The sequence below is a fragment of the Dermochelys coriacea genome, chromosome 5, assembly GCF_009764565.3.
Source record: "Dermochelys coriacea isolate rDerCor1 chromosome 5, rDerCor1.pri.v4, whole genome shotgun sequence".
In the NCBI taxonomy this organism is placed as follows: domain Eukaryota; kingdom Metazoa; phylum Chordata; order Testudines; family Dermochelyidae; genus Dermochelys; species Dermochelys coriacea.
In genome coordinates this window covers 72,684,443-72,698,256 of record NC_050072.1, presented here as the reverse complement: position 1 = coordinate 72,698,256, position 13,814 = coordinate 72,684,443, and the positions used below count along the sequence as shown (strand labels likewise).

General features: G+C 41.1%; 1 protein-coding gene across 1 annotated transcript in view; it reads right to left on the bottom strand.

Annotated features, from left to right (window-relative positions):
• DCP2 (decapping mRNA 2) overlaps positions 1–13,531 on the bottom strand; it is a 36,585-nt gene extending 23,054 nt beyond the window's left edge. Inside the window, 7 exon segments of the mRNA XM_038402673.2 lie at positions 3,264–3,340; positions 3,343–3,361; positions 3,814–3,851; positions 3,854–3,917; positions 3,919–3,941; positions 5,554–5,705; positions 13,359–13,531. Coding sequence (XP_038258601.1) covers positions 3,264–3,340; positions 3,343–3,361; positions 3,814–3,851; positions 3,854–3,917; positions 3,919–3,941; positions 5,554–5,705; positions 13,359–13,411 — 426 coding nt within the window. The 5' untranslated portion in view covers positions 13,412–13,531.
• Positions 13,532–13,814: the final 283 nt, after the last annotated feature.

Genomic DNA, 13,814 nt, shown 5'->3' with positions numbered 1-13,814 from the left:
CCAATGGAGAGCAGTGGGGGCAAAAGATCTATCTGGTTTTAAGATTCTACTCAATAAGTTATGGAGGAGAGATGGTATGATGGGATAATGGGATTTTTGGTAAGTAATTGATCTTAAATATTCAGGGTAAATAGGCCCAAATCCCCCGAGATGGGATATTAGATGGATGGGATCTGAGTTACCCAGGAAAGAATTTTCTGTAGTATCTGGCTGGTGAATCTTGCCCATATGCCCAGGGTTTAGCTGATCGCCATATTTGGGGTCGGGAAGGAATTTTCCTCCAGGGCAGATGGAGAGGCCCTGGCGGTTTTTCGCCTTCCTCTGTAGCATGGGGCATGGTTGACTTGAGGGAGGCTTCTCTGCTCCTTGAAGTCTTTGAACCATGATTCAAGGACTTCAATAGCTCAGACATGGGTGAGGTTTTTCATAGGAGTGGGTGGTGAGATTCTGTGGCCTGCGCTGTGCAGGAGGTCGGACTAGATGATCAGAATGGTCCCTTCTGACCTTAGTATCTATGAATCTATGTAATGGAGGAGCTGAGGGAGAGGGAAGTAATTGCTGGGAAGGAGCCTGGGAGTGAACCTAAGGGTTACTGGGTGTGGATGGGAGATTTATGGAACAGGTGTTTGTTGGTTGGGGTGGGGGGACGGGCAGGCGGCGGGAAGAGTGTTAGGGAGTTGGAGAGTCTACCCCATACAGCTCCTGGCTGACCCTAGCCTCTCCCATCAGTCAGGCACATCTGCCACTCCTGTCCCAGTGTGTCCCTGAATTCCCTCTCCCCCATCATCCCCATGTGTCCCTGCAGCCCCACTCCATTCAGCCAATGCTCAATCCCATCACCCATTAGCTCCTCTGCCACCACCCATTTGTCCCCCCCAGCACTATCCCCTTCTGAACCGCAGTCTATGTGACCCCCACACACACACCCAAGCAGTCCATGTGCTATGCTCTTTCTGTGCCCCCTCCATGTCCTGTGTCTCCTCACTTGGCCCTGCAGGCAGGGCACTGTGCAGCTACTGGCCCCTCTGACCCCGAGCTCACTGTTCTCTCTCTGGTGCCACAGCCCATCCCCCCCCAGGGAGCGGAAGAGAGAACATGACAGGTGTAACTGCAGCACCTCCCAGCAGAATCATTTTCTGTGACAAAAATCCGCAGGGGCCACTGCATTCTGTATGTGTGCAGAATTCCCACAGGAGTAAACACCTTTAGGGTACATCTACATGACAGACACTACACCAGCTTAGTGATGCTGGCCTAACTCTGTAGTGTAAATGCAGCCTAGGACTATAGAAGGGATTTTCCATTGGTATAAAGCACCACCTTCCTGAACCAGTAGCTACATTGACAGAAGCATTTTTCCATCAATGTAGCTACTTATACACTGAGGATTACGTAGGCCTAGATACATCAGTCAGGAAGTGCTATTTTCACACCCCGACAGATACAGTTATTAAAAGTTCAGTTAACACAGCTACAGCATCGTCTATGGTTATTAGCTGCTTAATCCTTTCTTAATTTTTTAAGTTAGAACTCATTTTAAATTTTTCTTGCATGGAAATGAACTAATAGTATAACATATGTCCTATCTTCATATTTTTGCAGCATGAGACTTATTACCCCTATCTTTACATAACTATAAATATTATTGGTCATAAAATACATACCTCTTTTTACATGCAGCTGCATTATGTACCTAGCTTTCCTCAATAGTACATTCCGTAGTGACTATAACCCAAAAAAAACCCTATCTGAAGTATTGTCTTAACCTGTTCCAGTATTACAGAACACTTAAGTGGCAGCAGTGAAGTTGGAAGTTTATTAATATAGTGTCTTAGCCACAGGCCACTGTGTATAGTACAATAAATATAAGTTTTTAAAAAACACGAATTGAAACACAAGAGTAACCATTCCCTAAAATCTGTTGCAGCTTTAAAATTAGCAATACCTATAATAATACATGAAAAAATGAGAAAATATTAAGAGTACATTACTTCATTTGGGTCAAAACAGGATGGATAAAAATACATTTTAAAAAAATTTTAAAAAATCAGATTTCAATTTCAGTTAAATACTGGGTTTTATTTTAAATTAACCTATTTAAAATAAATTTGACATGATGACACCTATGTTAAGGTCTAAACTTACTCTAATCTATTAAAATAATTAAATGCAAAAAATATCAATCAGTATGTATTTGCTGCAAGTTTTAATGAAAGTGAATCTCCTGTGCTGGTGGAAGTCACTGGCTAAGCATCTGGAACCAGAATTTGTTAAAGCCCTAAACCCGCTTTTTACAGCAATAGCCTCTTCTGCCAGTGAAAAGAGAATATTTTCTTCATTTCAGTTATTCAACAAGTTCAGTTCAATGATTAGTTAATGGTTAAGAAACCAACTGGTGGGGTTGAAAGAAGAGAAAAGCTTGTTTCCTCTTCTAATCTATAAATAAAAAACTATTGAGGAGTTCTAAAATCTTGAAGGACATGGTGACCAAAACAATCAGTTCAATTAATTAGAGATCATACTTTTTGTTTAATAAATTAGTTTATAAATGCAAAACATTTTGATAAAACTTTTATTCCTTACATATCCAGCACTTAAGGTAGTTTTATTCAATACAAGTAAAATACTGTTTGTGTACACTATCTGAATTTGAATTGTCAAGCTCTGTTTGGAGGGACTAAGTCACAAATAAAAAATATGTAGTAATTAAAAAATGCAACTTTCATCATTTTCTAAAATAAATGTAAACATTAAGAATCTGAAAAATGTAAACTAAACTAACTGCTTGCTTTTTTAAAAAGTGTGTATAAATACATGTATTTCTGGTTAGCAAAAAGAACCACCAAATTTAATGTAAAGGCTATGCTTGCTTACTTTAATGGTTACCAACTAATTAAAATCAGCCTCTCTTTAGGAACATAATAAAAAGTACAAATGCAAAACAATTAAAATTGAATTAATTCAACATTTCCTACTTTGCTGATTTAAATCAATCCATCATGGGTCAAATGTGGCCTCTCTTCACATACTTTTTTCTTATTTAGGGGACCAAATGCTACAGCAGTAGATGCCAACAAGAATACATAATTTAATAGCTGTCTGTAGAAAGACACCACCAGATTGCTAGAATTCATTTTGGTGTGCATGTAAATCCTACTCTCAACATGGTGTGAAGGGAACATGTGTTAAACTACTTTGTCTTAAAGGAAAAAGGATTTAAATGTATGGGTAAGGAATCTTTAACAATCATCAATGGAACTCACCTCTCTAGCTGCACAGTCCATGTGGAGCCTCTTCTTTATTTACTTCCCTTTTGGAAATCCCCAGCCAGACTTTGCTAATATCCTTGAACCAGCAGTACCTACAGAATCCAAGCAATGCAGTAGTGAAATACCCATTAATCTCATAGATTTGACTTAATTCCCAAAGTGACACTTTTAGTTGGAGGAGGAGACCTTTTGCCTGGCATTAGCATACATGTTCATTAGCATTACAGTTTACCAGACTTAGCAAGAATTAAAAACTTTGGTATAGGGCTATATTAAAAAATGTATAAAAATGAAGTTTAGTGTAAAACAAAGCAAATGTGCAGCTGCCTTTGGTACAATGGCAATAAAGATACCCCCAACCAAACCAGAGATGTACAGAAACTCAATAAAATGTGAAAAGTAATGTTTTATGATCTTCAGTCTGAAAATATGATTTTTAAAAGCATAAAAAAATTGCTGGGATTGTTAAAAAGCTAGTTAATATTCCTTTCCGCCCAGCCCTCACCATCTTGTATAAATGTTCACAGATTAGTTTTACACTTACATTTTCAAGTGTCTCATCAAGAATAATTGCACCATAGGTGGTACTCCCATTTTATACTCCTTCCACTCATCCAAAACCCTTTGCACATCTTCACCTTGAGGCAGTTAAAAAAGGGCAATGGCTAAAGAGTATAGAAACATGTCAAGGAAACTAACTGCATACAAAGACCCACTCAAGACAAATGTTTACAAGTATTGCTTTCTATATGGAATAGGGTTTTATTTTCTAGATGTGTTTATTTGGAGCCAGAAATTAAGGTAATATGCATAATCCAATACCGAGTTATATTCTGCAGATTCAGGGAGCAAACAGTGATTTACCAACTCAAATACTAGCCATTTATACAATGGTTCCTCTTTAAAGTTAGAGATGCTTTCCTTTATTCAAAGGAAAGTACTCCAATAGTGGGATTTATTTATTTATTTTTTGAAACATGGAACCAAGTTCTTGCCATGAGAAGTTTAAAAACCACAGAAGTAAAATTAAAGACAAGTTATTTTTGTAAACCAAATATTTTGATTGTTTTAGTGAAGTATGGGTCCTCAAATGGGAGCTGGAGCAAAGATACTTAAGTTGGAATACTGTATGCTATATTAGTTCCCACAGTTGATAGCCAAACTGTGGGATAAAAACCATACTCAAGAAGTTATGATTAAGGTTAAGATTTTGTCATGGGTATTCTTTTGTAAAAGTTAGGGACAGGTGATGGGCAATAAAGAAGGGCTTCCATGAATTTTTCTTTATTGGCCATGACTTGTCCCCGACTTTTACTAAAAATATCCATGATAAAATGGGAAGGGACTGGGCAGCTGCGGGCTGGCTGGGAGCTCTGGGGCCCCCACCATCAGTGGGGGCTCAGAACTCCAGGGTCCCTCTGCTCTCTCTGTGGCAGCCGGGAAGCTGCCGGGATAGCCCAGCCAATGGCGGCTGAGAGCTTAGGGGCCCGCTGCCTCAGGCAGCAGGGGTACCACACAGCTCCCTGCCGCTGTGGGAGACAGCGGGACCCTGCAGCTCCCAGCCACCAGGACTATAAAGTCACAGAAGTCTTTGGAAGTCACGGATTCCATGACTTCTACAACTGCAGTGAGGAAACCGTACCTTAGTTACAATCTAATCTCATTTAAAATGTTGCTTAAGCCATGTGTTCAGGTTCAGACCCTTCACGAACATGATCAAACCCACCATAAAAAAAAAAAAAAGATGTAAATAATTTGAATTACTACATAAACAACATCCTGAATAAGCCAATGGCATAACCCCTCACAGTTGCACAACATCCCCGGCCACGTAAAATCCAGAGAATTTATACTACTTCTAGCAGAATTAACACCCATGTCAGTTTTTCCATGGAAATCCATGAAGTTAGGGGAGGGAATATGCCACAGATAGAATATTGCATTAAAGCTCCTCCTGGCCCTGACCATGCTGAATACAGAAGTAAATATTGACTGTTCACTCTCAGTTACAGGATGAAGTCATAAAAGGCCTCAAAGCAAGCAATAAACTGCTGAATTCTCAGGGCTCCTGGGAAGCTGGGGAAAAGATACTGAAATTTTTTTTTAAGTGCTGTAATATTATGGCAGCTATGAACATTAGAAAGTCTTTTAATGAAGGCAGTTTTATGTCACTCAGACAAAGGGACTGTTGTGCAAGCAGTTACTCAGAAAAACAAGATTTCACTACTATACAGTTTATCCACAAGCATTGAAAAAACAGTAATTGTACCAATAAAAAGGATATCAGCTTTAGCAAAGTCTCTTATCCCACACTGAGGTAATCCTGGTGTGTTCTGCATGTAGAAATCCAAGTAAAACCAATGGGCAAGTTCAATCTGAAAACACACTCTGATTGCATTGTCTCTTTCCTCACTTGGAATGTGCAAAATAAATCGACTGCCGGAGAGGAAAGAAAAAAAAAGGGGGGGGGGGGAAGCTTGATTAATAGAATTTGCAAATAGAAGTTTTCAAAATATGATCTCAAACACTGAAAATGCATTACAGCATGGAGTTTCAAACTATAGTGGATCCCAGTAGCAGAGATCTTCCTAGTAGTCTGCACAATTAAAGGTTTTGAAATTCACAAAGCAGGAACTTTTAGTATTGGGAGGGAAAGCAGATAATGAGATGCTCTCTCTTACAAAGTTGCATTCAGAATGAACAATGGAGAACCTGAAGTCACAACAACAAAACTAAAAACAAATCAATCCAAAATAGTATGTTGTGGGGGAAAGGGGTAGAGACAGCCCATCCAATCAACTGGTACACATTTAAAAAAAAAAAAAATTTTAAACACTCTGTAAAGATGTTTAATAAACTCAGATTAGGTGTGCTAAAATACACTCATCATTGACACAATCAGTCAAAGATATACGAAAAATGTTTCCTCACCTGGTATTAACACCATTATGAGTTATTAAAAACACTAACTTAAAATCTAATCTACTTTCCCCATCATTTATCTTCACTTTTAATGCACAGTTTTCTCAGTTTGAAGCTAGCAGAGGACAGATTTAATAGAACTGGTTGGTTTCCCTGAACATTGTCACCTTCTCATGCACTAACACAATATTGCATGCAGTACCGGGGTCACAAACATCAAGGGAAAGTTTACATTTAGACAGTAAAATTCTGTATGACTGTTCTATTCATTCATAGAAAGATTTTTTTTTAAATCAACGCGATCGAATTTTCTTGTTAGATTCAAAAAGATTTGATTCTTTAAACTAAAATTGAGCTTAAGCTATTTCAGAGTTTTAAACCAGAGGTCCCCAACTGTGGGGCATGGAGAAAGGTTTGGGGTCATGGCTAGGGCTTGGGCCAGACCCCACTGGGGGCAGTGAGGGAGCACCACCCAACTTCAGTTGAAGCCCTGGGAGGCTCCTCTCCCAGCCCCGGCCCTGCTGTGGCCCCAGTCTCGGCCCCTTTACCTATCTGCGTCCTCCTCTCTTGGAGCCAGGGCTCCACTCCCAGCCGGGGAGGGAAGGCACGAAGAGGGGTAAGGAGGGGGTGTCAAATATAACAGGAAGGAGAACTACCTTTCTGTATACAGTGCTATAAAATCGTTTCTGGCCAGAGGCAAAATCCTTTCACCTGTAAAGGGTTAAGAAGCTAAGGTAACCTCGCTAGCACCCGACCCAAAATGACCAATGAGGGGACAAGGTACTTTCAAATCTGGAGGGGTGGAAAGGCTTTTGTTTGTCTGTCTGTGTGATGCTTTTGCTGGGAACAGATCAGGAATGCAAGCCTTACAACTCCTGTAAAGTTAGTAAGTAATCTAGCTTGAAAATGCGTTAGATTTTCTTTTTTTAAATGGTTTGTAAAATAAGCTGCACTGGAGAGAATGTATATTACAGTTTTTGTGTCTTTTGTAAGGTTTTGCCTAGAGGGATTCTCTATGTTTTTAATCTGATTACCCTGTAAACTATTTACCATCCTGATTTTACAGAGGTGATTCTTTTACCTTTTCTTTAATTAAAATTTTTCTTTTAAGATTGATTTGATTTTTCATTGTTCTGAAGATCCAAACGTTTGGGTCTCTGTTCACCTGTACCAATTGGTGAGGATTATTATCAAGCCTTCCCCAGGAAAGGGAGTGTAGGGCTTGGGGGGATATTTTGGCGGAATAGGACTCCAAATGGTCTCTTTCCCTGTTCTTTGTTTAAAAATGGTTGGTGGTGGCAGCATAGGGTTCAAGGACAAGGCAAAGTTTGTACCTTGGGGAAGTTTTTAACCTAAGCTGGTAAGAAAAAGCTTAGAGGGTCTTTCATGCAGGTCCTCACATCTGTACCCTACATTCAGAGTGGGGAAGGAACCTTGACATGGTGGCAGAGCGGTGGGAACATTTTGAACCAGAAGCACAGCACAATTTTAAAAGGTTTTGTAAAAGGTGATTGCAGCTGTTGATTCTGTCTCTCTGCCTGGGGGACAGAGCAGCAGGCATAACAAAAAGATTTTTCTGTAGGCTGAGAACAGCCATCAGGTTACAGCACAGCAAAATTTTACAAGCCAGGGGTTTTTTTTGTTTTGTTTTCTTTCTAACTCTCGGGTGTAAAGTTAGTTAAAAACAGAGAGGTTAGGATGACAGAATGCAATGTTCAACAGAAACTGGAATTAGCCAGATTTGAGGCTGAGGAAAGACAAAAGGAAAATACATTCCCTCCAGCACAGCTTATTTTATCAGCCATTAAACAAAAGAAAATCTAATGCATTTTCTAGCTAGCTTACTTACTAACTGAACAGGAGTTGGAAGGCTTGCATTTCTGATCTGTTCCCGGCAAAAGCATCACACAGACAGACAGAACCCTTTCCATCACCCCCCCTCAACATTTGAAAGTATCTTGTCCCCTCGTTGGTCATTTGGGTCAGGTGCCAGCGAGGTTACCTTAGCTTCTTAAGCCTTTACAGGTGAAAAGGTTTGCCTCTGGCCAGGAGGGATTTTATAGCTCTGTAAACAGAAAGGTGATTACTCTTTCCGTTTATATTTATGACAGGGGTTGTGAGGTAAAAAGTTTGGGGACCACTGTTTTAAACCCAACTTTTAAAATTTGCCAGATAAGCCCCATAAGTGGTCATGGGATGCTGATGCAACAGCTAAGAGTCAGAAAAATAGTTTTTTTTGTTGTTGTTGTTTTTTTAAGAAGTTTTAGTTATATTGAATAAGGAATGAATAATCCCATATAAAAAAGCAAATTTTGCCAGGCCTGCTTCATGATGATTCTCTTCTACTGAAACAACTGTATGCTTTAACAGACATGTCCAAGATTTAATTTATTTATTATTATTATTATTATTAAGCACAGGATGTAGCATTGTTGCAAGTTAGAGAAAAAAATTTCTATTTAATAAGTTTGTTTACTTTGTGAATTTCACTGTTTGATGGTGCACGCCCTTCCCAAAAGGTTATTTTCCAATGACAGCAGCAAAAACATGAACAAGTAGTAACATGCAGGAGAGCATCCAGAGAGAAATGGAGAAAGGACCAGAGCATAGTCTGCTCTCAGGCCCACCCATAAGAACACCAAAAGGAAAACAGAAATCCCCACCCCACCCCCCTTTTTTTTTTTTTTTTTTAAAAGCTATGTAGAACATACCCAGGTGCATAGTACCCAGTAATCAGCAACACAGCTCAACATTAAGATAACTGCAATTTTTAAAAAGAGCAGGAATTATCTGCCTACTGCAGTAGAGAAGCAAACATTGCTGGGTATACGCTTGTAATTTATTACTACTATTACAACATCAAGTTGCAGAGTAGCAGCCGTGTTAGTCTGTATTCGCAAAAAGAAAAGGAGTACTTGTGGCACCTTAGAGACTAACAAATTTATTAGAGCATAAGCTGTTCGTGAGCTACAGCTCACTTCATCGGATGCATCCGATGAAGTGAGCTGTAGCTCACGAAAGCTTATGCTCTAATAAATTTGTTAGTCTCTAAGGTGCCACAAGTACTCAACATCAAGTTGGTGAGCCTTTACATAAACCAGACTGACAATTTTGCTTTATCCTTTTAAAAAAATTTCAACTTTGCAGTTTATTGGAACAAAAGAAAAGGCTTAGGAAACCAAAAGGAAAAAATTATAAAAACCAAAAAAACTTTAGGAGATCTGCTCTATAGCCATCAAAGAAGAATGGGTTTCAACCATGTTCACCACAGACAGAATACACTGTTAGAGACTGATTAATATTAAAACAGCTGTGACACGAGTATGGAAGATTTTATTTTAGAACTTACATTACCATTTGAACAGAGATCAGATTCCTTGAACGACATAGTGTTTGGTCCTTTGTTCTAGCATTATCTGTCCTCATCTGGATTGAATTTAACTCTAGTGTTATGTTGCATATAGTTATACTCTGATCACATAATAACCTATGCAATAAATTTCATATTAAGATAACGGATAAAGTGATTTTTAAAAAATGCCTTCTTCAGACTGTATAGGTTCAAGCATACTGCTAGCGGTAAAAGTATTATAAAATCCTGGAGTGCACAAGGCTTTGCAAAAAAATGAACACATTCCCTGTCTCATAGAGCTGATGAAAAGTGCTTAAGAAAGGTAAGAAGATCTGGAGTTGCCTTAAGAGGTAGGTTTTAATGAAGGATGCTTGGCAGAAAAAGGACAGGGAGAGCATTTCTGATGTAGACATGGATATTCTAGAAGGCACAAAGAAAGTGGTGGGGAAAGAAAATGAATGCATTAGTACCACAAGTGAACTGGGGGGGACTGGAGGACATGAGAAATAGTGAAATTAAAGAACAAAAGTGTAGATGGGAATGAGATAACAATAAATCTGAATTTGATCCAACAGAAAATAAAAATCTAGAAAATAATTTAAATTGGAAGTGGCATTTTGGACAAACTGGGTTTGTCCACAGAGGAGGGACAGGCAAGGAAGCTACAGTTAAAAAAAAAAAACAAAAAAAAAAAAAATACACACCACGAGATAACTAGGGTTTGAACAGAGAAGATAATGAGAAAAAACAGCAGATTTATGAGTAAGGCTACATATTAGTCACAGGTATTTTTATTAAAAGTCATGGACAGGTCACAGGCAGTAAACAAATATTCATGACCCATGGCCTGGCTATAACTTGTACTATACCCTTGACTAAATCTTGGGAGTGCCACGGGTGTTGGGGAGGTTGGGGTTGGCAGGACTGGCAAACTCCCTACCGGGCTTCTTGGAAGCAGCAACATGTCCCTCCCTAAGCTCCTAGCCCTGCAAGCTGCCAGCTCCACAGCTCTGTGTGGGCAGAGCGCAGAGCTAGGAGCTGACAGGGAGGGACATGTTGCAATTTCTGGGGATCCCCCAAAGTAAGCACTACTCAGAGCCCTCACCCCTTCCTGCACCCCAACCTCCAGCCCCCTTCCACCCCCAAAGTTCTCCTGCTGGCGGGGTGGGGGGGGGTAGAAGAAGAGGGGCACAGTGGTCTGAGACTGCCCCAGCAGCAGCCGGTGCGACGGGCCCAGGGGCTGCCTGAGCTGCTCAGGCAGCCCTAGCCACATCAGAAGTCATGGAAAACCACGGAATCCATGACAAACTCACAGCCTTACTTATTAGACATTAGGGAGAAAAAGCAACAGGATTTCAGAGATTGGCTCTTTTCTCCCTTCCCTATCGCACCGAAGTGGCAAACCTGGCCAACAGGAGAGTTATAAATGCTGAAAGAGGACACAGTTTCAAGACTAAACAAATTCAGCTTTGTTAGAACTAAATGCTGGACACCTACGTGGAGATATCAGAGAGAGACAGTTAGAAATGCAAGACTGGTTGAAGGTAGATTTAGGGTATGTCTACACTGCCAGTTACAGCGTGGCCACAGCAGCACTGTGATGTGGGCAGTGTAGTCACGCTTTATCACCGTGGGAGAGCTCTCTCAGCAATAAAAAATAACCACTCCAAATGAGGGGTGGTAGGTTTATCGCTGGGATAAAGCACTGTCTATACTGGCACTTTTCATCGCTAAAACTTTTGTGGCTCATGGGGGGGGGTGTTTTTTCACACCCCTGAATAACTAAAGTTTTAGCGCTGAAAGTGGCAGTGTAAACACAGCCTTAGATAACGAATAGCGGTGATAGTATTGCCTCCTGTCATTTCAGTTAATGATCAGGTGCTGTTTACAGTCTGTTGTGGAATGTACATTGTGAATTAATGTCTGGTTTAACAGATGGCTAGTTGATTAATCCAGGACTAGTATATTGATTAGTATATTGCAAAAGTAGTTAGTAAACCTGTGTAATCTAAAAAGAGTGATTTTGTGACTGTATCAGTGGAAACAGATCAAAAGAGGTCAACAAGTTCAAACGGTGGATCTTCCCGACATGGTCAATATAGTTAATAGCCTTTTTACTCTTAGATAAAACTACTTACATCATGGGCAGCTTGAGTAACCAACAAAAAAGTACTGGCAATTATTAGAACTCAGAAAATTCTAATCAGAGATCTTATGAAAAAAAAAGATTTGATGTGCAGGGCACATTTTAAGAGGTTCAGTGAGCAATGTATGTTTATGGACATTGGAAGGGAAAGTTGATGGCAGAACATGAGGAAGAAAGATCTTGGCTGGACAACATGGTATTATGGGTGGCTCAACAGAATTATACATCCACAAAACGATTAGCAGAGCATCATACAGAATGGGTTACCAGTTGCAAATCTCCAACAACGGAGAGGACTCTGAATAAGAAGGAAACTACTTAAAGATAAATCACATGAAAATGCAACACAAACAATTCTGCTGGTGTGCCTATACAAAGTGGTTATAAATTTCCAGGTTTCAGAGTAGCAGCCATGTTGGTCTGTATCAGCAAAAAGAAAAAAAAGAGTACTTGTTGTACCTTAGAGACTAACACATTTATTTGAGTATAGCTTTCATGAGCTATATCTGATGAAGTGAGCTGTAGCTCACAAAAGCTTACGCTCAAATAAATTTGTTAGTCTCTAAGGCGCCACAAGTCCTCCTTTTCTTTTTATAAATTTCCAAGTTCTGCTTATACCCAAGCTACTTAGCTCACAAAAGTTCAACTGCAAAATGTATGATAAATCCTTTGTGACTTTACAAGTTAACAGAACAAAGAACAAACCTCAATTCTGGCCAGAAATTTTGTATACTTGTGAAAAGACTGCTCTTAAATGAGGCTGAGAAGCAGCAGTTGAATATGCAGTTTTAATTTCTCAAAAGAACTGCAATCAGATCTTTCAACACCCTCAGCACAAGCCAGGTCACATAACATCCTGCAGTCCCAAACTTACCTCCCCCCACACCTCCAGTGCAGGAGCCCCGACCATTCCAAGCTCCCCCCGACCCAAATTTTAGCGTAAAGCCACTCACACACAGACAGGTTTCAGAGCAGCAGCCGTGTTAGTCTGTATTCGCAAAAAGAAAAGGAGTACTTGTGGCACCTTAGAGACTAACACATTTATTTGAGCATAAGCTTTCGTGAGCTACAGCATCCGATGAAGTGAGCTGTAGCTCACGAAAGCTTATGCTCTAATAAATTTGTTAGTCTCCTTACAGTGTGTATGATAAAACCCATCGTTTCATGTTCTGTGTGTGTGTGTATATCAATCTCCCCTCTGTATTTTCCACCAAATGCATCCGATGAAGGGAGCTGTAGCTCACGAAAGCTTATGCTCAAATAAATGTGTTAGTCTCTACGGTGCCACAAGTCCTCCTTTTCTTTTCACACACAGACCTAGCCTTACAGCTCAGGTGAAAGGGGCGGCACGTACCCTTCTTAGGAGGTCACGGTAAGAGCAATTTCTAAGGGTCCTTACTAATAACGACACCATATCCTAATCATCAAGTTCACTTACCCCACTTGTACGTTTTATTAACTTGCTGCTGACTATCGCAATGGGCGCCACTGGAGCAGCCGAGCCAATTTCGTTTCTGTTTTTTCCGCGCAGTTTCGCTTTCAACTTCTCTATCGTTAGCGCGCCAGGGTCATACCGGGCTCCAAACACAGAGCTAGCGGGCGCTGGGGGACAGGGCCCGGTTCAAGGCGCCCCGCTGCCGGGGGGCAGGGGCGCGGCAATCTCCGTTACCTGCACAGATCGTCCAGGACGCTGCTGGGAATCTCGACCCGTCTGGTCTCCATGGGGAAGCGCGGCTCATCCCGACGCGACAGGGCCCGAAGGAACAGTGCAGGGGGGCGGGGAGGCCTCACGCAGCACCAACCCAGCGACCGAGCGAGGGGCGGGACCAATCGCTTCCGTCCCACTCCCGCGGGGGTCGGGGGCTGGCCCTGTCGTGGGACAGACACGCTGCTCCACCAACCACCTGTGCTCGCCCGTTCAAACGCCACCTAGCGTCAAGCCAATCATCGGGAGCGTTAGTGGGAGGACTTGACCAATCGCCGGTGACACACGGTAGACAGACACTGTAGTAGGTTCTCCGAGCATGCGCACTTTCCCTTTTAAACTCCTGGGCGTGAGCGTCTCTTGCTTCCCGCGGGGAGGGGAGGCGCCGCCGGTCCCAGCCCCGCTGCCTTTCCTCGCTGC